This window comes from Cryptococcus depauperatus, chromosome 1, assembly GCF_001720195.1.
Source record: "Cryptococcus depauperatus CBS 7841 chromosome 1, complete sequence".
NCBI lineage: Eukaryota > Fungi > Basidiomycota > Tremellomycetes > Tremellales > Cryptococcaceae > Cryptococcus > Cryptococcus depauperatus.
This window is the reverse complement of record NC_089468.1, coordinates 2,992,285-3,018,009: the sequence shown is the minus strand read 5'-3', so window position 1 is coordinate 3,018,009 and position 25,725 is coordinate 2,992,285. Positions and strand designations below refer to the sequence as shown.

At 44.2% G+C, this 25,725-nt stretch overlaps 11 protein-coding genes across 11 annotated transcripts; 5 read left to right on the top strand and 6 right to left on the bottom strand.

Moving 5' to 3' along the window:
• Nucleotides 1-4: 4 nt before the first annotated feature.
• On the bottom strand, nt 5-955 carry L203_101186 (uncharacterized protein; the record flags this gene model as incomplete). The annotated part of the gene is made up of 4 exons (XM_066210631.1): nt 5-390; nt 444-549; nt 596-696; nt 742-955. 4 exons carry the CDS (start codon nt 953-955, stop codon nt 5-7), a joined length of 807 nt encoding a protein of 268 aa, XP_066066728.1.
• Nucleotides 956-1,585: 630 nt separating this feature from the next.
• On the top strand, nt 1,586-6,006 carry L203_101185 (uncharacterized protein; the record flags this gene model as incomplete). Its single annotated transcript, XM_066210630.1, has 3 exons — nt 1,586-2,587; nt 2,639-3,777; nt 3,831-6,006. The coding sequence occupies 3 exons, from the start codon at nt 1,586-1,588 to the stop codon at nt 6,004-6,006; spliced, it is 4,317 nt and encodes a 1,438-aa protein (XP_066066727.1).
• A 1,137-nt stretch (nt 6,007-7,143) lies between these two features.
• L203_101184 (uncharacterized protein) lies at nt 7,144-7,493 on the bottom strand (the record flags this gene model as incomplete). Its single annotated transcript, XM_066210629.1, has 3 exons — nt 7,144-7,176; nt 7,223-7,279; nt 7,356-7,493. The coding sequence occupies 3 exons, from the start codon at nt 7,491-7,493 to the stop codon at nt 7,144-7,146; spliced, it is 228 nt and encodes a 75-aa protein (XP_066066726.1).
• Nucleotides 7,494-10,630: 3,137 nt separating this feature from the next.
• Nucleotides 10,631-11,656, bottom strand: L203_101183 (uncharacterized protein; the record flags this gene model as incomplete). Its single annotated transcript, XM_066210628.1, has 6 exons — nt 10,631-10,643; nt 10,710-10,857; nt 11,131-11,239; nt 11,345-11,441; nt 11,507-11,589; nt 11,645-11,656. The coding sequence occupies 6 exons, from the start codon at nt 11,654-11,656 to the stop codon at nt 10,631-10,633; spliced, it is 462 nt and encodes a 153-aa protein (XP_066066725.1).
• A 103-nt stretch (nt 11,657-11,759) lies between these two features.
• On the top strand, nt 11,760-13,258 carry L203_101182 (uncharacterized protein; the record flags this gene model as incomplete). The annotated part of the gene is made up of 11 exons (XM_066210627.1): nt 11,760-11,802; nt 11,852-11,966; nt 12,021-12,033; nt 12,093-12,201; nt 12,254-12,372; nt 12,422-12,523; nt 12,573-12,665; nt 12,741-12,825; nt 12,887-13,012; nt 13,101-13,142; nt 13,194-13,258. The coding sequence occupies 11 exons, from the start codon at nt 11,760-11,762 to the stop codon at nt 13,256-13,258; spliced, it is 912 nt and encodes a 303-aa protein (XP_066066724.1).
• A 166-nt stretch (nt 13,259-13,424) lies between these two features.
• Nucleotides 13,425-14,030, bottom strand: L203_101181 (uncharacterized protein; the record flags this gene model as incomplete). The annotated part of the gene is made up of 5 exons (XM_066210626.1): nt 13,425-13,435; nt 13,494-13,511; nt 13,598-13,661; nt 13,771-13,879; nt 13,966-14,030. The coding sequence occupies 5 exons, from the start codon at nt 14,028-14,030 to the stop codon at nt 13,425-13,427; spliced, it is 267 nt and encodes an 88-aa protein (XP_066066723.1).
• Nucleotides 14,031-14,271: 241 nt separating this feature from the next.
• On the top strand, nt 14,272-14,987 carry L203_101180 (uncharacterized protein; the record flags this gene model as incomplete). The annotated part of the gene is made up of 3 exons (XM_066210625.1): nt 14,272-14,331; nt 14,400-14,502; nt 14,557-14,987. 3 exons carry the CDS (start codon nt 14,272-14,274, stop codon nt 14,985-14,987), a joined length of 594 nt encoding a protein of 197 aa, XP_066066722.1.
• A 132-nt stretch (nt 14,988-15,119) lies between these two features.
• On the bottom strand, nt 15,120-16,643 carry L203_101179 (uncharacterized protein; the record flags this gene model as incomplete). Its single annotated transcript, XM_066210624.1, has 5 exons — nt 15,120-15,902; nt 16,147-16,237; nt 16,294-16,375; nt 16,472-16,566; nt 16,615-16,643. 5 exons carry the CDS (start codon nt 16,641-16,643, stop codon nt 15,120-15,122), a joined length of 1,080 nt encoding a protein of 359 aa, XP_066066721.1.
• Nucleotides 16,644-16,822: 179 nt separating this feature from the next.
• Nucleotides 16,823-18,754, top strand: L203_101178 (uncharacterized protein; the record flags this gene model as incomplete). Its single annotated transcript, XM_066210623.1, has 4 exons — nt 16,823-16,905; nt 16,956-17,079; nt 17,127-17,237; nt 17,285-18,754. 4 exons carry the CDS (start codon nt 16,823-16,825, stop codon nt 18,752-18,754), a joined length of 1,788 nt encoding a protein of 595 aa, XP_066066720.1.
• Nucleotides 18,755-20,532: 1,778 nt separating this feature from the next.
• Nucleotides 20,533-21,910, bottom strand: L203_101177 (DNA phosphorothioation-dependent restriction protein DptG; the record flags this gene model as incomplete). Its single annotated transcript, XM_066210622.1, has 6 exons — nt 20,533-20,979; nt 21,029-21,208; nt 21,255-21,333; nt 21,387-21,555; nt 21,608-21,634; nt 21,688-21,910. The coding sequence occupies 6 exons, from the start codon at nt 21,908-21,910 to the stop codon at nt 20,533-20,535; spliced, it is 1,125 nt and encodes a 374-aa protein (XP_066066719.1).
• A 912-nt stretch (nt 21,911-22,822) lies between these two features.
• L203_101176 (uncharacterized protein) lies at nt 22,823-25,203 on the top strand (the record flags this gene model as incomplete). Its single annotated transcript, XM_066210621.1, has 2 exons — nt 22,823-22,952; nt 23,003-25,203. The coding sequence occupies 2 exons, from the start codon at nt 22,823-22,825 to the stop codon at nt 25,201-25,203; spliced, it is 2,331 nt and encodes a 776-aa protein (XP_066066718.1).
• Nucleotides 25,204-25,725: the final 522 nt, after the last annotated feature.

Below are 25,725 nucleotides of genomic sequence, written 5' to 3'. Positions count from 1 at the left end.
GTAACTAGCCTATGCGATTCCAGGTGTCCTCATCTTCACCACTCAGTTCTCTCAGTCCTACATTGTAGCCTGGATTCATTCCTCTTCCCTCTACTTCTTCTTGAGGTACAAGTTCATAACCTGCGCTCTTTCCAAGCAATGTCCTTCTGACGCCTCTTGTCTCACTGAATCCTAATCCCAATCCTGGTCTCTCACCCAGATACCGTTCTGCCTCTTCCTCATCATCCAAATCAAAATCAAGTTGTCGCGACGCTTCGCGAGCTTGATCGAGGTTAATCGGCTTCGGTGGATTCATCCAAGAGTGACCTGAGCGACGGAGTATTGAGCCAAGACGGAGAAACTGGACAGCATTACGGGCCACCAGGAGGAAAGTATCGAGCAGCTCTTCATCTGCCAAAGGCTTAGCTTGTATCATCTACAAAAGCAAAAAAAAGACAACATACTCCGTGTGCCATCGGAACAAGGACTGCTGAACACCATGATCAAGGTTGTTCCACAAAAGACGACCAAAGCAAGATCGATAACGTTGAGTATTGTCATGGGATATTTCTATTCCGCCTTCAGTTCGTCGTGGCCGGAAACATGCCCAACTCACCTTGCCGTATGCAATCCATCGTGTAGTCACTTCCAGCACCATGAGCCCGTTTAAAATGACCTCGAGAGTGTGCCATGCGATGGGCGGGCATTCATTCCTGTCTGTCATACATAGAATTAGCTTTGCCCTATCTTAAGCACACTCACGAGTCGCTCGAATACTCAGCACCAGGGTAGCCATACCCAGTCCCATCATGATGGCATAAAATATCATGTAGTATCTCGAGAATATAATTCGATTAGCCACCCCTCGCAGTTGCTCTGATGGAGGCAGATGGTAAGGCGAGCGTGAGGGCCGAGTACGGGGAAGACCACCAAAGTCTTGGGCCGACAGTTGCGCCTCTGGATCTTCCCTAACCATACTGAATAGATTTTGAATTGTTTTCTTCCAGTTTTTCTCTCTTCAAGTTCAAAAAGAGAGATAATGGCAAGATGAATGGAAAGAGAGAAGGGAATGTCCAGCAAGGCACAACGGACATCGCCGACAGTGAAACCGGATAGACCACCCAACTGCGGAGATTAAATCATCTCCGCAGTCGCATCAGTTCCAACTTTCCAATCTGTTCATACTGTGTATATCAGGCTCTCTATTTAGCCTGTTAATTCCAAATAAATAAAAATAAAAATCCAGCCCCCATGCCGGATTCGAACCTGCCAACCAAACACCATGCAATCGAAAAGTGAAACGTTCAAAACGCATTCCCAAGTCAAAGCGCATCCTCATCCATCACATAATGTGTGGGACAAAGAAGTGGTCTGTGCGGGGAGTTCCTAGCTCTCACTGGGGCGTAGGACTGGCGATCCCAGTGCACGGATTGTATCTCCTGCATGGATGACCGAAAAGGCGGCCTGTGCGTCTGTGTTTCATCTGAGTTTATCGGCAGTCCAGTCAGCCTCCGTCACTCAAACAACTCGCACGCTTTTATTTCTGCTTTAGAGATTTAAATATTTTAATTATTTTTTTCAATTTCTACAGTGTATATATGGCAGGATGCCTCTTCATCCGTTTGCCACCCGTCCAAATTTTTTAAAAAGAAACACTGCGCCAGATTCTGCTTCTCTTCAGTTTTCGCTTGAAAATTTTCCCGAGCAGAGTCTCGAGCAGCAGCAAGTGCGCAGAGTTATTTCCCAGTCCCGGCTACCGCCTTCAACTGCCATGCCGTTGCTCAAGTCGCGCAAGTCTGTGAAGGATAAAGAGCTCACATCATTCTCTCCGTTTGACTTGCCGCAAGCCTTGGTAAACGCGTTTGACTTGCGAAGCAAGAGCAAGAACAAGGCGAAAACTAGCTACAAAGACAATGTGCCTCCAGTTTCGCCTCTTGATCGTCCGTATGCGCCAGGCTCCAAGGTTTCGTCGGCCACCATGCCCAGTATACAGTATGTCATGGACACGTACGGCATAGGAGACTTGCACCAGTCTGTCAAGAACGGGCAAGGTCGAGAGTGGGCTCAAGAAAACGGAAAGCAGAAAAACGAAACGAAAAAGAAAAAGCGTAGTACAATCAAGCTTCCAATGATGCCGCCATCTCCAAGCGGGTCGTCTTATGGGTCTAGCAAGGATGGAGTGAGACAGATGAATATACATGGCTGGGAACATCAGACAGGCGTCGCTCATCCGGCTGGATCCGCCACACAACCCAACACACCTAGTGCTCCCACATTTTCATATCGTTCGCGTGCACAGTCCATTCCTCCTCCAACGACGGTTCCAATTCCATCAAACCAACCGAAAACAATGTCACCTTCATCTTCCGCAACCCTTCCTCTTGAGCCTGGCTCGTTTGCCTCGTCGCAATCACACGATATATGGTACAGGGATCATTTGGACGAGATGTACCATACACGCACATTCGAAGACGTTGAGCGTGGCGCAAATACGGTGTTGGAACAAGTTCGAGGGAGATTGGAAGCTGATGGATGGGGATATGCAAGCACGGCTGTAGAAGAATGCTTGAGTTCTCATGGATCTAACGAGGCGGGTGAAAAGAGCAAAGTGTGTTTTAGTCCTTTTTAAAAGTAAAAGTTGCTAAAAATGATTGTGTAGAGTTCGCTTTATTCAGAATCTGCAAGGTCAATACAGCCACTTTCGCCGGGATCTGTTCCAACGTCCATACGAGTCAACCGTCTGTCTTTTGTTTCCAACACCACAACAGAAACACCATCTATGAGAAGTTGGCGAGAAATGAGGAAAAGGTCGAAAACACGGAGTACTTCTGTCAGCGCGGGAATAGATTTCTCTCCCGAGTATGTGAATACGAATGATAGTACAGAAGGGGACACAGCTGCAAAGTTGGAGGCGAAAGAATCTTTTGTGTCTTCTACAAAAGCTGTAGTCGAGAAAGAAAGGCTAAAAGCTTCGTCGCCTGCAGGTGTTCCACCTTTATCTCTCCTACCTTATTCTCTGTCTGATCAATTTACGCAACAACATCCACAGTATCAGTCACGAGAAAAAGAAGTAACTACCGTAACCTCCATATCGCCCAGTAGTACTGCCGATAGAGAGAACCTATCAACAAATTGGGATGAATCTCCGCCACCCCTTATTGTCGCAAAAACGTCTGTTCATACAGCGCTTGGCTTTGTGTCTGCTTTTCCAGAAGTTCCTGCTTCACCACCTCCCATCCCTCCTAGATCCCCTCAACGTGTCGCAGCACCATCGTATTCCATTGCTAACCCTATGGTCAAAGACCGAGAAAGGGAGCAATTGGACAAATCTCAGCTACCACAGCCATCACTAGTACAAACGACCGCAAATCAAATCGAAACGGTGAAAAGACAGACAGAGGAATTAACATGCGCCAATCACACGGATAAAAACTTCGCAAATTTCGTATCCATTGATGAACATTCATTGCCGGGCTTTGAACGTGATGAAAAAAATTCTCACTTGCTAAAAAAAGTTTCAACTCGTTCTAGTGCCATCAATCGTAACAGAAGTTGTGATGAAACAATAGATGGACAAGCGTTGCAAGAGGGCCTCAGAGCAAACAATACGGTAGTTAAAGACATCAGTCTTAATGACGAGGGCGGCGGCCTAAATGAATCTGGATTAAAGTCGAGAGGAGCAATAAACGAGCTTGATGATGACAAAGGCGGAATACAAAATAAAGATGGAGATAGAGATAAAAAATGGGATGAGCGCGAAATGAAGACGGAGAGCAAGACAGAAAAGGCGGCTTACATGTGCGTTTTCTGATCGATACGATCGAGACCTACCAAAGACTGATAATAAGTAGGGATAAACATGAAGTAACTCCAGTCTACCAGAGACCGCTTCCCCCTGTCCCTACGTTTCCTTCTGGGCAATCGTCACCGTCACACACTCCATTATACGTCGTGAAGACCCAAGATTCGAAATCGCCTTTTGCGGCGATGACTTTGAAAACGCACAAACGTCGACCGTCATCTGCTCCAGCTCAAACTCCTTCTCATGGCATAGCAAAAACTTTGTCTTCGATCACGATTAAGAGTTCAGCTGTCGCAAAAAGCGGATCCATTTTGCCAAATAATAAATCTCAACAATGCCTTATTCCTCGCGACGAATCATATCGTTGCAATTCGCCAAACCCTTCTACTAAGAAAGCTACCAACAGACGTTTGAGTTCACGTTTCTCAAATGATGGAGGGCGAAAAAATATGAGTGCAATGTCTTTTCTTGCTTTGGATGAGGTATGTGCATCCCAAGTACAAAACCAAGCACACACACATGCAAGTGCTCCACCTGTACCAAACATGTCAAAGTTTGGTTTTGCTTCAGGTGTGGCGAAAAGTTTAGGTCTCAGATCCAAAGGAACGAGCACTGGCAGTGGGGAGAGAGACAGGCTTAATATATTTCAGGGCGTCACCGCCAAGGGCAATTGGGAAAAGTGGAATGATGGAAGTCGAACAAGTCTCACGTTAGGCCAAGATAGTTCTACGCTTGACACGTTTAGCCTTGAAAAGGGTAACGAGGAGATAATGGATGGCAATGAAGTGGAAAGTGAGCCAGAGCCGGTTCATATTATTCCACCATCAGAACGAGCCAAGATTGGACAATCATCTCGCGAGAGGAGCGACATTAACAAGACCAAGAAAATGAAGAACGACAAAAAGAGAGAAAAGATTCAACGAGCAGTGAGAGATTCGGGAGTCATTTCTGCTGAGATCAGAGATGAAGAGAGAGGTGATCTAGGACAAGGAGGAGAGGACGATGGGTTAAGAAGCAAATTGCATAACTCAGGCTCAGTGCTTTCCTACGTTTCCTCCAGTTCTAGCTCGGAATATAGTGAGAGCGCTGATGATCTAAAGACTCGCACATCTCCATCTCGTAGTCATGAGAATGAGCAGGAAGAAAGAGGTGAAAATGAGAGCACAAAGTGGCAAGGGCCAAAAGATTATAGTACTTCAAGAGCTAACGCAGTGGCCGAATCAGAGCATCACGCTCAAAAATTCACAGACTCTCATACTGCGAAAGCAAATGAGACTTTGCAGGGAAAGCAATCATCCGTTGATATTAGTTTCATCTGGAGAGCAAGTGGTGCTCTCAGAGATCGCGACGAGGAAAACAAGATCCGAACAGGCTTGCTCCCCCCTCCAAGACCTAAGAGGATCATTTGTGATGACGAAAGTAAAAATGGTGTCTTACCCGCCGCATTTCATACTCTTCAGCAAGGGCAAGAACAAGAGATAAGAGCATTGACGCCGTACGTAAGTACAAATCAAAATGTTGATCATGGTCGGTCAACTTTTTTCGATGGCTCTTGCCCTTCACCGCCTTTAACATCGTCTCCTAGGAGGTCGATTGTTGCTACAACGGCAGAGGCGGCTCAAATGGACGGAGATGTTAAGAAAGCTATCGTGAGAAAGGCCAGCGAGCCTGACAGCCTCCCTTATCCCACGCCTGTTACTCCTCGAGCTACTCGTCACTCTGGGTTTGCGTCATTGTCAATATCACCTTCAAACGGTGGCCATGACTTCACTAGTGTAGCAGATTCGGTTCCTTTCCATATGAGTGCTCATAACAAACAAATTCTTGCCAAGGACCAACAAAAACACTTCTTCATGAATCTCGACCAATCCTCTACCTCTCTTTCTTGTTCTTTACCGCCTGGGTCCCCTTCTTCCTTCCCTTCAGCCCCTGCGTCAGCATCAATATCCATCTTGAACTACGAAAAAGAAAGAGCAGATGAAAATGAAGAAAAGGAAAAGCAACGAAAGATATTGGTGTCGGTCTGGTTGGCTGCGAAACCAGTGAGGAGAAGCGAGCAACTGTTACAAGGTGAAGGCACGGCACCGCGTGTTTTGGGAACATCGAAGGAAAGTGATGAATTGGAAGCTGGGATGAGTACTGGATCTGCAATAGGGCTCAACAAAGGAGCAGGAGCAATTGGTTTTGGATACAGAAGGGCGAGTTTGGATGGCAGGCTGTTGTAGTTGTATTGGGTGATGTTTTGTTGGCAACATGAGATCAAGGGCGATGCCAAAACAGAAATCATATTGTAATGATTGACAAGGTATTGTTCATGGTGTACTCTTCTTTTTGCATTGCTCCATGTTGAAGAAAATTGATTTTTTCGGTCTGTGGTATACCATATATCCCTCTGTGACCAAACTTTTTACGGCTCGATCGATTCTCTCCTGTCTGAGACTCTCTTCTTTGCCTTTTATAATCAGTGTCTGAATTTATCTAATTGCTTTCTTGTCTTTGATAGCCACCGTTGCTTCAACCTGATGGTCGGACTGATATTCTGGATTATAGATGATTGAAGGGAGATTGGGAACAAAGAGTATCTTGCTGAAAGACTTTTTGGCTGATACAAGACGTAATGGTGGGTGGTGGGCTCGTAAAAGGTATTCCCAGAGAGCTGAGGAGCATGGAATGAGTCTCATCATCTCGTTTTTACTGAATTTGATTGTCTGCCTCGAATATTACCTTTCAAATCGTTCAGTTGTAAGAAGAAAAGCTTGGTTTGATTCTCAACGCAGATGAAATTCTGTGGCCCATGTCTTGCCCTAGGCAGGACCAGCCCGTTGGTAATTGGGCAGTAAGAGGGAGAGCTTGCATGGCTATCCCTCAGTCTTTAATACTTTTCCTATATATCGCTTTGAAAGCGTGTTCTTTCATAAGTTGAGAGGGCGACTTACCCTCTATCTCTCTTTCTGGCTTCAATCACGATATAGAGGAAATGGCAAACTAGCACTTTTAATTTTGTATTCATGATTATATCAGCAAGTTGTAAAACAGATGCTCATTCCAATGATGACTAGCAAAACCAGAAGATGCCGATAAACCATAAAGGTTGAAATTCATCCATCTCATGTTTCTTTGTCAAGAGCATTTCTTCATTGTGTTTGGTTTTGAGTGGCTGTATAGGCAGTTCTTGGGTGTAGGTGCATATGGTGTGGTTCCGGTGAGACAGAGTACATAATCATCGTTTCGAGTGGCTAGAGATGGATTAAGGTATAATAAGGCTACATAAAAGATTATAATTTACTACAAACTATACTATTGGTTTCTCAGATGCTTTCATAGATGGTGCTCTCTCGATACCAGTGGCCGATACCGGAGACTCACCAACCTCTGTCCTCCTTCTCTGTCTTCTTCTACCAAATTATGGTTAATTATTGATTGCCATTTCCATAAACTCACTATCGTCACCAAGCCTTCTTTTGGCACTATTCTCTTGATAGGATCATAGAACGGCATCTGAAATTTGGTTACTCATAAACTCATCATACAAGAGCAACTCTTTTCGTAAGAATTGTCTGGTAAGTTGACATACCCCACAGTCGTCACAATACCCTCTCTCGCGAGGTTTCCTAGGTCCAATGAGGGCTTCACAGTAGAAACATTGATGAAGCCATAGTGTCACGTAGTCTTGATAGTTGAGGACTGACCAAATGTCATACGGTCGAGGCATACTTGTGCTTGTCAAGTGGCAAAGAATTCAAGGTGGGTGATGGAACGAGGCGGCCAATCATGGCTTTATACAATGCTTTCAAATATGCCCGGCCATCCAGCGATCTTTGTCGATGGCGTATACAGGGCTTGCGCTGCCAACAGATTATCTGTAATTCTTGCTGTCGTTCATAGCTGCGCTTTGGGATGCTGAGTGGCAAAATCTGGCTGTAAAAGGTTTGCTGCAACTTGCTTCTTTCACCTTAAAGCTTCTTTAGAAGCTGGCCACACAAAGTCGGAGAGTTTTGACAGTGGCGATGAGATGGGCAACGGATGTACGAATCATTGGGTAAGACAAAGTTGTGTGGCTGCGGCAATGGTAGAGGATAGACTGAAGAGTAAAGTATTAGTCACTGGCGTACTAAAGCTGAGCAGCATCATAAACACCGAGCCAGAATCATCATTTGCAGGTTTATCGAGAAGACTGTAGTAGTGGTCGATGGATGTCGATCTATCAAGTCAGCCAGGACAGCATGGTGGTGTTTTCTCCACACAAGTTTGTACACTTGGCCTGCCTAAATGAATCTGAGGTAAGGCTGTATCAAAGCCACCTGTACGATAGCATACAGTAGTAGTTCTTCTCAAAAGTACCTGGTGCTAGCACCAACTATATCAAGTTGCCATTTTTGAACTGGCTTTTGCTGTCTCCGTTTCTGTGTTTTCTGCGCGAGTCCATTTGAAAATGATAGCAAGTTGATGTATAAAGTAAAAGTCAAAAATGACAATTTCATCAAATTAGTATTTACGCGCCTTATCTTTGAAGCATGATGTGTTATTTCGTCCTTTATCACATCAAATTGTACTCTTTACTATTAATATATTTAACAAATAAATTCATTTCCACATAAATTTAGTGAAAGAAAACTTGAACCATAAAGAATGCTCTCTCGCAGTTTGTATCCCACTTTCAATGTACCAAGGACGCATACTCAATCCGGATTACTTTGCCTGGCCACCTTGTATCGCTCTATAGAAACGAGTCAAAATACTTGTCAGAAGCAACAGCAACAACGGCCTTGCGTGGTTTTGTCCTTGGCGGAAGGTAGAGAGGAAACTAATGCCAGAAATTAGTATGTGCAGCGACCTGCAACTACTCACACAACACTTGAGGCACAGCTCGTACTCCTTGGGATGTTGCGGACTTCCAGGATAGAGAGCACCACAATGTGGACACAACCATTGGATTGTGAATTCTTGACCGTTCGACATTTGACGCCGTGTCGTGGCTATCAATAAAGCCTGGTACGATTTCTTCTCAACTCTGCTAACTTTTAACCTCTTTCTCAACCCATTTATCAAACGTCGCCTACTGACATGAACCTGAATACATTGTTTCAAGATGAAGCACAACGCTCCGAGCATGTACCTGTATCAAGGATCTTGACATGCCTTGTCTTCGTGCCCGCAAACTTCTAGAATCTTTGTGCGTTGTGGGGCTATGGATATCGGCCTTTGGTTGTTTGGCGAATGTTTCGGGCTTTCAAGATGAAAGGCAAAGATCCGACGGTTTTCCGAATTTGTGGGTGAGCAGCCTTTCCAAAGAAACTTAAAATCACAAAGAGAGTGATGGGCATGATTCTGTCCTTGCGATTGGCGGGTTGCACAAGGCAATCTGTGACCATCGCATGCCCGAAATAAAATGGGTTCGGCCAGAAGCTCAAGAGCATCATCAACAACAATACATGGTCTGTAGTTTAGGAGAGCTGAAGAGCTGCCATCTGTTCCACAATGATCCTCCTGTGCCCCTGACAAAATGTTTGAGGGAAATCGTCAACGAGGAAGCCGCGTGGCGAGACGAGATATCATGCCGCGCAAGCCGGCAGAGATATGTAGTCATTGTAGAAACGAGGCGAGTCATCACCGAAGTGGATAGGGCATGTCCCCTCGAATTTGTCCCGAAAATACTGCTTTTGTCGAGCTCTTTAAGAAAGTCAAGTGTAGTCACAGCAGTGTCATCAACATGAAACACTGATGCCATCTTGCGTTGGTTCTCATTAAGCATGAAACCCTCGCGAGTGTCTACACACCCCAAAGCTCAAGGCCGTTGGGACTTTGTATCATGGGAAAATTGATCAAAAGTGATTGATAGAATGTACCTTTATCGGTCGGCGAAATGATATTAAGATATTCCCCTAAACAACATGCCTTCTCCCTGATTCTTATCAATTGTCCTTTTATCTTCCGACCAACTGCACTAGAAGTATTTTTCGTTCTCTTACGAGTAAAGTTGATATGCATAGATGTATGAGAGGAAAATGCTAGTTTCAAACAATGGACGCTTTGTAACTACATGTTAGTCGTGTCGAAATACATAGCAGAAGAAAACTGCAAGAAATCACATGCCATCAGTTGATGTCCACTTTACGACTGTTCATATATCTTCCACTGTTCTTCACCTAGTAACGAGAGAAGCGAAGTGTTTGTGCAGTCGTGTTAAGCTTGGGGGGTAAACACATTGGTAGCTGTCTTTGTTTCCTGATACGTATTATTGAGAGAAAACGAGGCGTCAAGCCTAATGAATACGAGCTGTTTATCCAGCGCAAGACATAACGCAGCAGACAAATGATGAAGGAAGTCAATAGAGGCCAGTTGAGACATAGACCAAAGAGAGGAAATATACCCAACTATTGATTTTGTGATAGTGACTACAAGCGTACTTGTCAGATTACCGCGTGATGTAGCATTGAGAGCGGCAAGTGCAAAGCAACTGTAGCATTGGTTTATTCTCGAATGTATTCGTTTAGACATCTGTGACGATGGAACAATGACAATGTCAAGATTCCCAAGTAGCAGTGCCATTCAGAGTCGTCATGTCTAGAGCCAAAGTGCTAGTAGATGCTGATAGATGATAGTTGTCCAATCTCACACTATCGTGTATTTCGCCTGCACATGTTGAAGGCGAATTTGGATACAATGTAATCTACTGGTTGTCGGGAGTTCACTAAGAGAGTCACAAGTGGAGAAATTCATTCATTCCGTACCGTATTTCCATCCCATGTCAAGGGCTATACACGAATTCAGTGAGTCATAAAGAATATATAAAACAAAACAATCAAAAGTATTTTCAGAGAGACTATCGATACTGAAGTTTAACATTGCTTATTTATGGGTACTATATTATCAAGTCAGTGCCTCTTTTACGCCGTAGTAACCAAGCAAGATTAGAATGAAGACATACGCTTTGACGATAGGTACGACAATGATGATGATCAACACCACAATGCCGATACCAATGATGATTCTCATCTTCATGTCTTTCCACCACATCTGCTTACGCACACGAGATGCATTGTTTTTGAACCCAAGGGCAGAAATCCCCAGTTGCTCTGTCAAGCGCAGTTAGCTATGGAACTCTTGGGCTCTTCGAGATGAATGATGTATGGAAATAGGCTAGAGGTCGACTGCACTGGTAAAGTTGTTTCCTCAATGACATGTGTCATCTATTCCACAAGTTGCCAAGTACGAGTGTCTCATATAAAGCCACAATTAGAGCAAACAGCCTGCTCATGAACTGCTTCAAATTGTACGCCATTGTCCGTCTCCCATTTGTCGCCGCAATTGGGTATCCAAGCAAAGTCTCGACGGTATGTACAACTCACCAGTCTTATCTTGCAAGTTATCAATCCTCTCTCCTCTTTCTGTAACCTTGACAATGTTGTCATGCATTGTATCAATAGTCTCATCAATTTGCGATTGAATGGCCTGAATCTGAATTCACATGTGAGCATTCTTGGTCCCGCGGACGTACTGGTCCCACCATCCCGCATTGTCTAGAAATGGAGCGCCTCTCAATGAGAATATAGGTATACCTACTTTTTTGTTTTGCGGGTTGCCGCTGCCATTGCCGCCGCCAGGCGAGACGCTGGGCTTGCCTCCATTGGGAATATATGGATCGTAAGGTTCGGAAGACCTGTCGTCGAGTCAATTCTCCTTCATTGCGCTGCCTGGGCACGCCTAGGAGTATAGTGGGCTTACATGTTTAGGAATGACTTGCTGAGAAAAAAAGAAACGATATAAAATGGATATTCAAAATATTTATAAAGTAAAAAAAGTATAATCTGATTGCCTGTGGTCAAGCTGTACTTAACAAAAAGCGGTGAGAATAAATATTACGTAAATTTGCATTGAATCAAGAGGTGTCACGTCAAAAGAATTTAAAGTTAAAATTGACATTACTCTCTCTCTTCCACTTTTCTTTTTACAATACGTTGCTCATGGAAAGGCAGCAATGCGGTTTAGAACAGCTATATCAAATGTTTCATTGTTTCATAGTGAGTTTTTCGGAGACGCACTATGAGTAGTAGTTCAAGCAGAGAGCAGAGATCATACGTTCTCTCAACGCCATATCAAAAGTAGCAGTTATAAGGTTATCTGAGGATCAAACATTTTTTATCGTCCCTAACAACGAAAGCCAGACAGGAGTTCAAGTGTGGTCGTACGTTTCTGTTCAGGTCGAAGAACGAGTTTGCACTGATAGCGCGATTGGTAGGCAGGTGCGAGTAGTTGGTGTCTTTGAAATCAGTCGATGTATTAAGATTGGAAAGGCTAACAAAATAGATAGACAACCTTGTTTGATGGCTATAGAATAGAATCAAACTCAAATAATGAGATTTGGGTAGAAGTCAACCTGGATTCGCTGGCCAAAGTATTGCGTAGTGCTGATTCCTCTGGTTTGTCTCTGTCCGTATATGGACCGGCTTCAGGACTGACCTTGCATGGTAGTTGGGGGGATCAATGAGAATTTGAGAAGCACATCAGCTCTTTCAGATGCGGAGGTTACTCTCAAGCTTAATAAGCGTGACAATCAACCTATATGGTCATTTGAAATTCATGGTTTCACAGTACGCCCACTTAAACTGTACAGCCCTTCAATGATTGATATATTCTTAGAGCTTAAGAAAGCAAATGATCATTACCCATGAAGTAAACGTCAAAGTTTTGTCTCTCAAAAGGCAACAGGAATTAATCGAACCTCTTTGTCCTCAGCCTGATGTAAATATCTCTTTCGTCTTTACTGAACAACGCTCAAAGTGTTTTATAGGTTCACGTTGTATGCCCAAATCTCTCAGAGTTTAAAAATATTGTTTCTCGTTTGTCCCCTCTATCAGAGAATATATCTGTCTCTTTGAACAATGTACGTGTTCTTGGCATTGGCTATGTTTACGAATGCCAAATATTAAATAATGATTGTCCAACTTCCCTATCGCAGGAAGGAACAATGGAGCTTACTGTCCGAACACCTTCTATAAATCTCAAGACAAAATGGGATAGACTGAAAATGCCTATTGTTAATCGTAAGTTGTACATCAACACCAAAACAAGCGGATCATAAGCTATAATATTTAATGCTCGTAGTCGATACACAAGAGGATCCTCCGGAAGAAAGTCTTCCACCAGATCGAATGTTTACAACCCTTGTTTCCAATAAGGCTTTACTTAAGTTCTTAAATAGTCACGTAGTGAGCGAAGACGCTATAATGTGTATGTCTGTCTTCCTATTGATGTTTACATTTGAGAAAGCGAGAGCAAGTTGAAGAGTAAGACGGCTGATGTGCAGTCGACACTACAGGCATTTGCGAAAAGTTTTGTGTAATTGCCTATGTCTACGTCGGTCCGTCTATTGTTTGTTCTACCACTTATCGTGACCTGACAGAGATTCTAGGGCCTATTGATGATGCCGAAGGGGTCTTGACGTTTTATATCCCGGGAAAGGCAGAGGATGATTAATGCACTTTGAGAATGCCAGACGGTTAAGCATGTTGAGAGATTATTATGTTGATTCCCAAATGTAATTTTACAATAGTGTTGTAAAGTCGGACAGAAACAGCGTAGATGATTACATTATGTAGTGCGTGGTGCACCATGCAAGTTGGTAATGCCATGTTTGTATGTCTCAAGAGATGACTATACTCGGTCAGCTTCCCAAACGATTAATCCCACTGTGTCTGTGGAGTACACCTACACATATTCAATCCTCTCGCTAGTATTCCTTTCCGCCTACTTCACCACTTGTCTCAGGTATCGGTCCGCTCGCATCCAATTTCTCATCATAACTTTTACCATCACCTCTTGCTCGCGCTTTTGCTTCCTCTGAAAGATGGTTTCCTTTGAAGCGACGGCGCATGTCCAGCTACGATAAACATGATGTAGAATCAGTTTCGCTGCGTTCGGTTTTAATCTTTGAAATGTGTATACCACCGGAGAAAAGTAATCACTCCAGTTGAGAAAAACAAACATACCATTCCCTTCTTACAGTCTGAGAGCCTGGCGATAAGGTGTTGACATTGTATAGGCAGCTCCCTGGGTGTCTTCAAGCACTCTGCAGGGGTTTTTCCCTCTTTCAATACACTATCTATATCGTCAAGAACTTGATATGAAAGATTAAAAGCTCGAGAGTGACAGCACATAGTGCCTGTAGGAACTACCCAACGTACCAGTCAGTCCTCAACAGACAAGCTATGAGCTCGTCTCTTGGTATCTGGCAGGCGCGAGGAGGCATCTTTGGTTTCTATTCGTCTTCTTTTTATATATTTTTTATATCAGAATAGAAAAATCATAAATAGTTAACTGGCTGGTGGAGGTCATTGTAGTGCCTGGAAATCGGACATTGCCGCTGTCCTCTTAAAAAGGCAGACATGTCCGATCTTTACTATAATGTTCAATCTCTCAACATTTTATCTTTCTCTTTCTTTTCTTTATTTACTTGTAATCAAAAGCACAAGTAGACAATTATATTAGACATGTTTAAACCTCACTCGCCATCAGACTACCCAAGCTTCTTGCTTTACGTGCTTGACGAAGTAAGCACTTTGCTCAAGTGTGACCGTGGTTTGAGAGACTATCTGACAATATGTATTTATGAAAGTAGACACATATAACAGTGACACTGGCTACAGCGACTACCGTCCTGTATACCCATAATGCCCACGTATTATGGATGGCTGTTGGTGCTTTGGGTTCATCTCTTGCAGGTATGTATTCTCGTTTGCGCCTTACGACACCAAACACCTGATCAGATGAGATAGCCAAGGTTCTAAAGAAGTGCATCAAAGGTCCTCGACCTCCGCCACCCAGTGACTCTGCACCTTCACCCGTACGTCCCAAAAAGACGTATGGCATGCCATCTACCCACTCTACTGCCTTGTCCTTTTACTTTTTTTATACCCTGCCTCTTCTTGTCGTCTCACAAAGTGCTGCAAAAGATTCGACTAGTAGGATACCTTATCCCTGGCTTGTGGGACCTGCAGTTACTGTATATTGGATGATGGGTTTATGGAGTAGAAAGGAATTGGGCTACCATACATGGCGTCAGATCTTCGTTGGTGTAGTGTTTGGAGGTGTGTTAGCATTCACATGGAGAAGAATATGGGAGAGCTGCAGTGTAGGAGTGTATCTACAGCCTTTAATAGATCGCATATGGTCAGAGGTAGTAGGACGAGGTTTGTATGGTCATTAGTACTTGAAGAGAGTGGAAGCTTTGTATTTCACTACATCTTGAAACATGGACTTTTGCTTGTCAATGAGATTGCCCCGCAAAGTGTACAAACGCAACTGCTTTCCTGTTTTTGTTGTTCTACTTTCCCCAGTCTCAAGATTCTTCATTAGTTGCGTTGGTAGGCAGAGCAGCCCTAGTGTTTCCTCTCCACCACCCTCTTCCCCTATTATAGCCACCTCTTTTATCCTGATTCTCCCCTCTTCCTCTTCCTCCACGACCTCTGTTACCTCCTCTCGTCCACCCACTACTCGGAATAGTGACACTACCTCCTGTCTCGCCGAACGTATCCAGATTTCTGTGCCTCTCTTCTAATCTGGAAACCCGTGACGATGAATGAGAGAGGTTATCAAAGAATGAAGTTTTTTGATAGACAGGTGCAGCAGGCTTCTTTCCTGTATTGGAGCCAGGCCCGGACTCGTCAGCACTTGGTGTTGATTGAATGACAGCATTGGGATGAGGCTCGACCATGGGCTCTCCTACCTCGATCTCACCAGACGGAGATGTAGACGATTTGAACGCTTCTCGCTCCTTTTGAAATTTCGCATTAGCCTTTTGAAAATCAAATTCGGCATCCGGCACCTCGGGCGCCTTGTGCGTTTGCTGAGGACGGTGTGTTTTGTCACGCTGCTGATGCGGTTTTGATCGATTGGCTTGCGCGCTAGATTTATTGGGATCAGACTCGACAGAAAGCTTGGAGAGCGAACGTTCAACACGAGAAAGGGCTGTCGCAGCGCTAATTGCCGACTGAGATGGTTTGGGTGGGAGAGCATAAGACTGAGAGGATGGTTGAGACTGTTGAGATAATTGCAGATCAGCAGGAAGTGTGTAAGATTGTGAAGCAGGAGCTGTTGTAACATCTGGTGGTGGCGCTTGACTCTGTTTATATATCAGTAAAGATAAGAGATAAGACATTGGATGGTAAGATCTTGGGTCAGAAGGAAGGCAACGGAGATGTCCACATCTCTTTTGCGCTCTCGGACATTAGCCCCAAAAGGCATTTTACATCCGAAACTACTTCATCATAAAATCCCGCTATCTTATCCTCGTCCGAACTTAACACCCAAACAGGTACTAGCATGACAAGACAACATACACGCGAAATTCCAAAATAGAGACTTACAACGCTGGCAAGAATAGGATCCTGTGCTTCTGGCATAGTTCCGGGTGTCACATAATTCTCAACAAGGGATAAAGACTCTATACTCTCGGTCCTAAACATGCACATCAGGGACTGTTGTTATGTACCGCGCTACGAGTTCAGACGCACCTAAAGCGAACCCATCCAAGAGATTTGGTGGACCCCGCAAGCTTGCGTGCCGTTACACGATCCTCAGTTCCATGATTGTATACTGAGAATGTGGTCAGCATATTTGATTTCACATTATTCGCTCTCCAATAGATAATCCTATACGATAGCGCATTGATTTAAATGTCACTTGACGCACCTTGAGCAAGACAAATTGTTTGGTCTTCTTGACTGATGTGATCAAAGATACCAGTATATCGGACGCCTAATTTGGAAATGACCTGGAAAGGTTTTCTAGAATGTAGTCAGTCTTTGCATGAGTGTTCTACACAAATCTCTTACCCTTTAAACTGGTCGTAATCTACTGCCATTATTGAGTGTACTGAAAACACTAATTTTGAAAACAATGATCAAAGCGAGAAATTCAAAATCAAGAAAATGAGAAAGAGGTTTGGGAGAAAGTCGCAAGAATTAGGAAAAAATAATTTACGCGACTTGTTTCTTTGTTTTGAATTCTTTATTAAGATATTGCAAAGTTGAATCTAGAAAAATGGGTGGTATAGGAGAGATTGTGATTTTTGGAGGGATATTACTGCACCTTTCTGCGCAAAGAAAGGTTTTGAGAACAATTTGGTAAGTTGAGTTGGGTCGGAGAGATGTGATGGAAGTTAACATTGGAACAGGCTCGCAATCAACATTTTAGACACTTTCCGAGCTCTCAGAATGGTTAGGACAAACGGTCGTCGGATAGGCGCTGGAACTAGGCGGAAGGCTATGCGTGACTCTTTGGCTTGTTGGTTCATCTATGTGAGTCGACTGTATGAGCTTTATCGGTTGGTCTGACATTGGTGCAGGTGTTGGGTACCATGATCAGTCCCTCACTAACTTTTTTGCTGGGATGGCTGCCGCTATACTCGCCAGTGAAAACTGTCATATGCCTGAGCTTTCTATCTACTCGACTAGCAGTAATGCAGTTGTCTTTTATTCAATATCTGTACTGATCTAGGGGTAGTCTTCATTAGCAATCCTCACATATTTCAAACCTCTAATCAGACCTTACGAAACTTCTATCGACATATGTCTACATCTTTTTGAAGCTATAACAATGCTTCTTTTCCATTTCGGTGTACAAGTGCCATTCTATTCAGTCATAGAGAGCTTGAAAGCAGCGAAAAGCCTGATGGTAGAGGTCAATGGGAAGCTGCGAGATTCGTTAAGACGGAGTTGGATACGGATTCAGTCACGATTGGGAGCTATAAATGAGAATACTCTTCCAAACTCGTCTTGCTCGCCTCACTCTCATGTTACTCCTCAGACTCAAATTCAAAATTCATGCTCCAATTACAAGAACGATTCCCAATCACCAAAGCCCAAACGACCTATTCAGCCAGTTATAACTCTCCTCCATTCTTCCCACTCAGAACCTGCCTCGCCAAAATCACTTATTTCATCGAATACACAGATCCGAAAAAGGCGTTGCACGCCCAATATAGATGAAAAGTCTGACTTCCTTGCACCCGCTCCGGAAATGCCAATCCGGAGATACCCACGTCGAGATAAAAGTACAGAGTCGCTACATGGCAATAAGATTAATCTCATTATCCCAACTGAACAGCCTTCTTCGCCAGATGCGCAGATTCGAGGGGATAAGGATGTCGAAAGAGGCGACAAAAGGACAGATGATTCCCTGTATTCCTTTGAATTTAAAAAAATGGAAAAACTCAAAGATAGTAGAAAAAAGCAAAAGGATCAATTATCAACAAGCGTTGGGGACAATTTAGAAGAAAGCAGAATCTTCAAAATCGGCAAACGGCAAGAAACCGTCAACAAAAGCAAGAGAGAGAATGGCGGCTTTGCCAATAGTACTAGCAAGAAAAGGAAGCAGGACGAGATTACCTCCAAAGCCCGGCCTACCTCGCGTCTTGCGCGTGCTATTGGCGCTAACGATCGCGAAAACAATGTATCTACATTGGTTCCATTGTCGTCAGCCGCTTTAGTGACCACCAGATCATCAAAGAACTTTTCCTCTTCTGATTCACAAAACCTCAAGTTTGAGCCTAGATTATCCGTTTCCTCGAAAACCGCTTCCACTTTATTCCGCCTGTCACCACAGCCGCAATCACGCTCTGCCCCTCCCCAGCATTCTGTCCAACTAAACACGAACACATATCCCATCAAACCAGCTCCAAATTCCAAGATCCATCCCGGTCAATCCTCGCTTACTTCTCGCACACGTCCTCCACGCGCTACAAGAGCACTTTCAAATCATGGTGCACCTTCAAAGCAGCTTTTGATCAGCGCTACGAGCCACGCTCGCGTCGCCCAAACACGAGCTAGAGTTAAATCTTCAGTTCAAAAAGTCCCAGAGAAGGAGAGAAAAGAACGGCAAGTAGAGAACAAAGTGATAGGTAAGAGAAGCGCAACGACAGCGGAAGATATACCGGAAGATAAAGAAAGATCAAAGCGAGCGAGGATGAAATGAGTTTGCTCATGCTATTGTACTAGAAGCGAAGCCCGTTCAAAATGCGTATGTTGTATTTGTATATTGAGTGACATTGTTGTGACCAGAAGAGATGATTACTTTAATCAATAACCGTCTATTGTTGCAGTCAAAATGTGCCACTTCCTCAGGATCTGACTGTCCTTTGCTCACAAACCACCATGAGCCAATTGTTTAAGACCGGATAACGAAAGCTGTGACTGCAACTGGGGGGTCATTCCCTGTTACTTTAGAGATTTAAAGGCAACTCGCTACGGAAGAGAGCTTGCCATGCGTGTGGTTGCTGTTGAAGATACATTCGGTGTCTTCATTTCACGAATGGAGCATTATACGTAATCACGAAGGCAATCTTTGGCTGTGTTCAATTCGTAATAATGAAATCCTCTATTGATATGGCTAAAATTTGCTTCCGTGATTACGTATCCTGTTCAGTTCGTGGAAATGAATACCCTAGCTATTTACTGGATAATAAGAAATCAACTCTTCTCAAAAATGATCAGCTCAAAGAGCCACACGTTCGACGCCTCTATGGAACGGAGGTATTGTGGGAATTCTTACGAAGATAGACGGCTAAAGTTTTATTTCGGCTGAGAAATTGTTAGGATCATGGATAGGGAAGATGAAGACTCGAGTAGGTTTTATTGATTTCACCCACGCCGAACCACATGAGTCAGAATTGGGTCCCGATGGTATACAAAAGGGATTCCAAACCATGGACAGACTGTTGAAGAAAAGGGCAAGTGAATTGGAAGCATCATTGGCATGCTTGGACTATGAGAGATAATACCCTGTCATGGTGACATAAACCAGTGTGGCTATCAATAAACTGTGATATACTTCAATTGGATATTGTCTGCAATATCAGTACATCTTTTTCTGTCTATGTCATATTGCTTTGCCCGTTGTCATAGATATGCACCTTTCTGGGTCTGTGTTGTACATCCAAGCAGCAAGAATAACCTATCCGACGTTTGAAGTAAATCCTGTAGTACAAAGTCTCAGTTCTTTTCTATCCCATTGAATACAACACTCGCTAACAACCGTCGAGAGACGGCCCCAACAAGGTTTGCCATAGCTCTTCCATTCTTGTAGGCGACAAAAGTTGGCAAAGCTGTCAGGATCATGTACAAGGTGCGGATATAAGAAGACAAGATACTGTGTATGCAGAGGAATGGTAGAGTGGGTTGAACTAGAACCTGGCTGAAGGACGTAGAGCAAATAAGATATAAGGAAGGGATTGTGGTGGGTAGCTCTCCATGGAATGGATCTTGATAGCTGTCTTCATCTATTTGAGATAAATACTTCTAGATACTCCAGAAGTCCCAAGGACTCCCAGACCAAGCCCAAGAACAACCTCACTCCTGACAATAGGTTGTTTGGGAGAAGCCATTGGCGGTATATATGCGAACGCTGTGAGTTACCGGTATCATGAAAACACTTCTTTTTATAGCAACGTCGGTATGAATCGCAGGGTCAAACATGGCGCTGAGCCGGACAGTATAGTACGGTGACATAGTATGCACCGTAAAGAGTTGGAAAGGGTAAGAATAGAGGTAATTGGGTTATCATTTAACATTACAACCACTTTAAATTGACCAAAATATAGACAACTACTTTTTGTAAAGATATTGTCGATGTATAGTCAGACTAGCTTGGTGCTGAAAGACACGTACAAATTTCTACAGTTGCATGCAAAGCTTGGTATGTCATGACCCATACAAAACTGACAATTATGATGGCAAAGAGATACCCAGTCAAGCTCACAAGAAACCCCAAGTCACCTTCATTCTCTTTTTCCAGCCTTCTTCCCACAAGTTCTCTCCTTGTGGATCAACTGTCGCTATTTCTTCGCCGCTCCACCTCTTCAGCATTCTCTCAAACCATCCTAGTCTCGCTTCATAACGCCCTTGCTCCTCCAAGGGTCGTTCAATATCACCTGGCTCAACTGTTTTTGCCCAGTTTACCAAGTCGGTGAGGTAATTGACAATCTTCTTGGAAGGTTTCTCTAGTTCTGAGCTGTACGTAAGAGCGGCTATGATGAACGTGGGCTCGAGAGCAAAGAGAGTGCTATGTCGTGGTCTTGCTCGGCCAAGACGATACTGGTTAAATGTAAAAGGGTCAGGATGGTCTTTCATTTTCTGGTCAAAGAATTGGTTAGCATGGGAAACACCTTTTTTCTTGTCAATGCAAGTAAGGTGAGAGGCGAGCTGTAACCTATGGTTTAGTGCTGTACGGCTTAGGTTGGCCATAGCTTACCACAGCGTGATACCACGTCGTGTGGTTGTTGTTCATGGCTCTAACAGCCTTGCCTTGCTCACTTGTTTCCATCCATTCGGTTTGTGCTTTAAACCAGTCTTTGATCTGGGTAACCAAGGCGTCAGAAAGCTTGTCTTGGACAAGAGGGAGTGATTGAGAGACCAATAAGATGTTGCGAACCTATCCTAGATGAGAAAGATGGTAGAGTGAGAGAGACATTACCTACTGCAATCACAAAACCATAGTTTCCCCTGGCGGGATTCTCTCCTGGTTGGCATTGAGCGTACCAAACTTCGGGTGTCATTCTTGGGTCAACTTTATCAACATTTTCTTTGCTCAACACAGGAGTTCAACCTACCGTGTATCTTCATCGACGAAAAAGACGTTCAACACATGTTCAATTCGCGTCAAACATCGTTCTTGCCATTCGTTATCCTTGGCCCCAAGGTAAATAACGCCAAGGGAAAGTGTGTGAACAGCTCTTGACATGGCTTTAAGCTGCTTTTGACCACCAAGAAGGTCGCAGTCTGGAATCATTATGAATATGGCAGCATTACTTACATATTCATAACAACTTACACGGGTTACGCTGGCCATCTCGATGTTCTTCAATAACCAGATTAGCACTTATATACCAGAGAATAATAAGAGGAACGTACCCCACTTGCCTGGCTCAATCTCCCAATAGCAAGGGTGGAGAGTGAAGAGGTGATTCTTCCCTTCGGGACATGGAATCTTAGAAAAAGTTACTGAGAATGTCTCATCGCTCGCTAAAAGTTCATCGCATAAATCATGGAGGTGCTGGAGGGCTTGCGGAGTGGGATGCGATGTCAGTAATGGAGTCAGAATTTCAAGAGGATTCTTTGGGACTTTGAGAGACATTGGACAGAGGCTTTGAAAGCGTCTGATAGTTGGGCGATTGAAAGGCAGAGAAAACTTACTAGGGTGTATATATAACGAGCGATTGAAATGAAAGGAGCATGTAAACGATCTTTTATGAGACTGAGATATGTCTTGAAGTGTTACAAGTCGTCAGTTATATCAAAGGATTGGTGGTATTGACTCGAACATCTTCGTTGGTTGGAAGGCTGGTACGACTATTTTCGGATGCTTCATTGTCATAACGTTGGGATTATTGGATGGAATATAGGCAAACCATAGGAATGCAACTCCGATTGCATTATTGTGACCTTTTCGTACAGAGCGTGGATCTGAATTATTGCTATTATTCATGACACCATGGTCAATTCACCATATCTCGCTCAATACAAAAGATAAGGCTTCAAACTCAACGCTCTTTGGCTTGCAGCCGTCGATTCCATCTATGCATATGCTGAGCTCGCAGATTGGCTCATCGGACGGCTCCAAGGGTCTCACCCAGCATGGCCCTTCTCATAACCATCTCCCTGCACTGAAACCCACATGTATATATCTAATGTCAAGAGATTGGTGTAGCTGGGATGCCGCCGGCGTCATTTACAAAGGAACAGAGCTCTAGCTTGCTTGTTAGTGATACATAACTAAGACATAAACATTTAGATACATGAAATGGTAAGGTAAAAGTGACAGTTAATGAGTGTTACGTAATTACATTAGGAGTTGTTTATTTTCATGAATTGGAATGTGGTGTTTGAAATTGAAAGACCCTATTACCATTTGCTATCCATATAAACGGGTTAAATCCTTAACAAATCTGCAACAAATTCTTAACAAGGTATCTCGTATCGAGCGAGCGAATAACATTGACATCTACAGACCATCTTCGTCCTCATCTGAAGGTCTCTTTTCAGTATCATGTCCGAGTCAGATCAAACCAGATCCAAGATCATCCAATACCACCCAATTGCAAACAGTCTCAACGCTTTCCGCGCCTTTTCTCGGTCACTATTTACGACGAGCAACGTCAGCCGGCTTAGCAGAGACGGTGAGTCGTGAATAAATTTCCGTAGAAAGCCCTTATTAACCACCCTACAGATTTACAGGACGTTACGTTAATTCTTCTGCTAGTTCTTCGACTTCTCCCTGTGTCCCACCTTCTACAGTCAGAAACGTCGGCTCATGATACGGTTCGAGATGATATCTTGCGCCTAAGGTCCGTTGCCCTGTCCGACGACTTTGATTTCGACTGCATCATACCACTTCTCGAAACAGCACTTTCCGATAACCCAGAGGATGCACTGATATGGGATCTCGTTGCCGCTGCCGCTGCCACCCTCAACGCCACGCCACCTCCACGATCGATGACCCCTTCCTCCCAACAAACCCCATGGCTGTGCGGCACAAGTGACTTTACGTACTTAACTGAATACCGACAAGACACTGATCGGGTCCTTAGGGAGGAGCTAGGGCAATTACATGTTGGACTTTCTAGTTTCCATGCTAACTTCTTCGGAAGCGTTGCGGGTCTAGAAACGGCATCGGCGGCTGTTTTCCAGAGCTGTACGAGCGGCAGCGATCCACTCTTCCGGGAGGGGTGGAAGGGTTGGCCAACAAACGCAAACGAAAATGTGGTCATAGACTGGTTTAAAGATGTAACGGCAAAGCTGGCGGGTTTTGCAGAAGGCTATAGTCCTCCCCAGACTCGTCGCCGGATACTTGGGGAACTTTGCAAGCCAATAAAGGGTTCTACTAGCGAGCGCAAGCTGGACATTGGTTTCGTTAGCGATCGGGAGGCAGGGAGAGACACTCGATACCACTGGTCGGAAATACTCGTACCTGGCGAGCTGAAGAGTAATCCTTTAGCAGATACTGATTGCAAAGCGTGGCTGGACCTTGGCAGATACGCAAGGGAAGTACTCTCTGCACAAGACACACGTCGTTTTGTGCTAGGGTTTACTTTATGTGGCTCCCTGATGAGCGTATGGGAATTTGACCGGCTTGGGGGCATTGCCTCTGAACAATTCGATATCAACAAGCAGGGGGAGCAATTCGTATCGACCATTCTAGGATTTCTTTGGATGAGTGAGGAGGACCTGGGATTCGATCCTACGATAATCGCTTGCGGCGACAAGCGGTATATTGACATCGAACGAAACGGTCAGAAAGAGCGTATTATCATTAAAAAAACCATAAGACGGGCGCGGTGCGTTGTCGGTCGGGCAACTACCTGTTGGCTGGCCTATGCCGAGTCTGACCCGGAGAAGCCACTTGTTATTAAAGACTCGTGGCAATACCCAGAACGCAATCACGAAGGGGAACTGCTTCGGGAAGCGACAGATAAAGGAGTCGTCCATGCTGCCCGGCATTACTACCACACCACCGTCTGCGTTGGTGATAAGGTTGATGACGTTCTAGCCAACATTCGACAAGGGCTGGACCTTTCAGAAACTGTCAATTCCCGATTGGGTCACTCAAAGACGGCAACTGGCACGCCAGACCAAAGCCACAGCAGTGGCACTGGTGTCAAGGCTAGTGTCAAGCGCCCATTTAGTGAAATTGACCTGCCGTTGCCGCCCATTAAGCGCTCCATCTCAACGTCTCAAACAAAAGCCAGCATAGAGATGCTGTCAAATCGAGTACATCGGCGAGTTATTCTTTGTGATTATGGAAAACCAATATACAAAGCAAGCTCTCGAGTAGCCCTTCTTGCCGCGATGGAACGCTGCATTGCAGGACATGAATCCCTGTTACAAGCCGGTTTTCTGCACAGAGACATCTCCATCAATAATCTCATGATAGACGAGGACAATGACAATGCCTTCTTGATCGATCTTGATCTTGCAATCAGGGTATCGCGGATAGGTGCGTCTGGGGCAAAGGGGAAAACTGGCATGAGAGTGTTCATGGCTATTGGGGTACTTTGGGGTCAAGAACATTCGTTCATGCACGACCTGGAATCTTTTTTCTGGGTTCTCTTCTGGATTTGTATCCATTATGATGGTCCAGGTAAACCCATCAGCTCTAAGTACGATAGATGGAATTATGAGGAGGATTCCGAGTTAGCTGTGCTGAAAGCTGGCACGATAGTTGATGAGAACATGTTTGTGGCCACCATGTTTAGCTCTTTTACGCCTTTCTACAAACCTTTGATCCCGTTGATGAACGAAATCCGCAAAAAGGTTTTCCCCAATGACAAGAGGTGGGAGACGGAAAACAGGGGGTTGTATTCCTTGATCAAGGAAATCCTTGCCAAAGGTCAAAAAGACCCGGAAATACTTGGTGTTTCAATTTCATGAACTGAACCCTGTCCATCATCACAAAAGCAGTTTTCGGCTGGTGTTCAACTTGGTCCGAGTTGAACAATGTATTTTGCATGATCAACTTGAGCTGCCTTGTTCCATTCACCATATCTCGTCCAATACCGAAGACAAGCCTTTGAACTCTACGCTCTTCGACCTGCTGCCGTTGACCTCATCTACGCATATGTCGAGCTTGCAGGCTGGCTCCTTCGACGACTCACAGGATCTCACCCAACATGATCTTGCCAGCCATCTCCCTGCACTGAAACTCCGATGTATATATCTAATGTCAAGAGATCTGTGTAACTGAAATGTTGTCGATATAGATTATAGAAGAGTAGAACTCTAGATTGCTTATTGCTGATGCATGACATAGACATGAACATTTAGATACATGAAATGGCCAGAGATAAAAGCGACGATCAATGAACATTACGTAATCATCTTGCGAGCGGCTTCATTATCCCGAAGTGAATTTTGTTCCACTTGTGTTTAGAATGGGAACACCTAAATACGTAA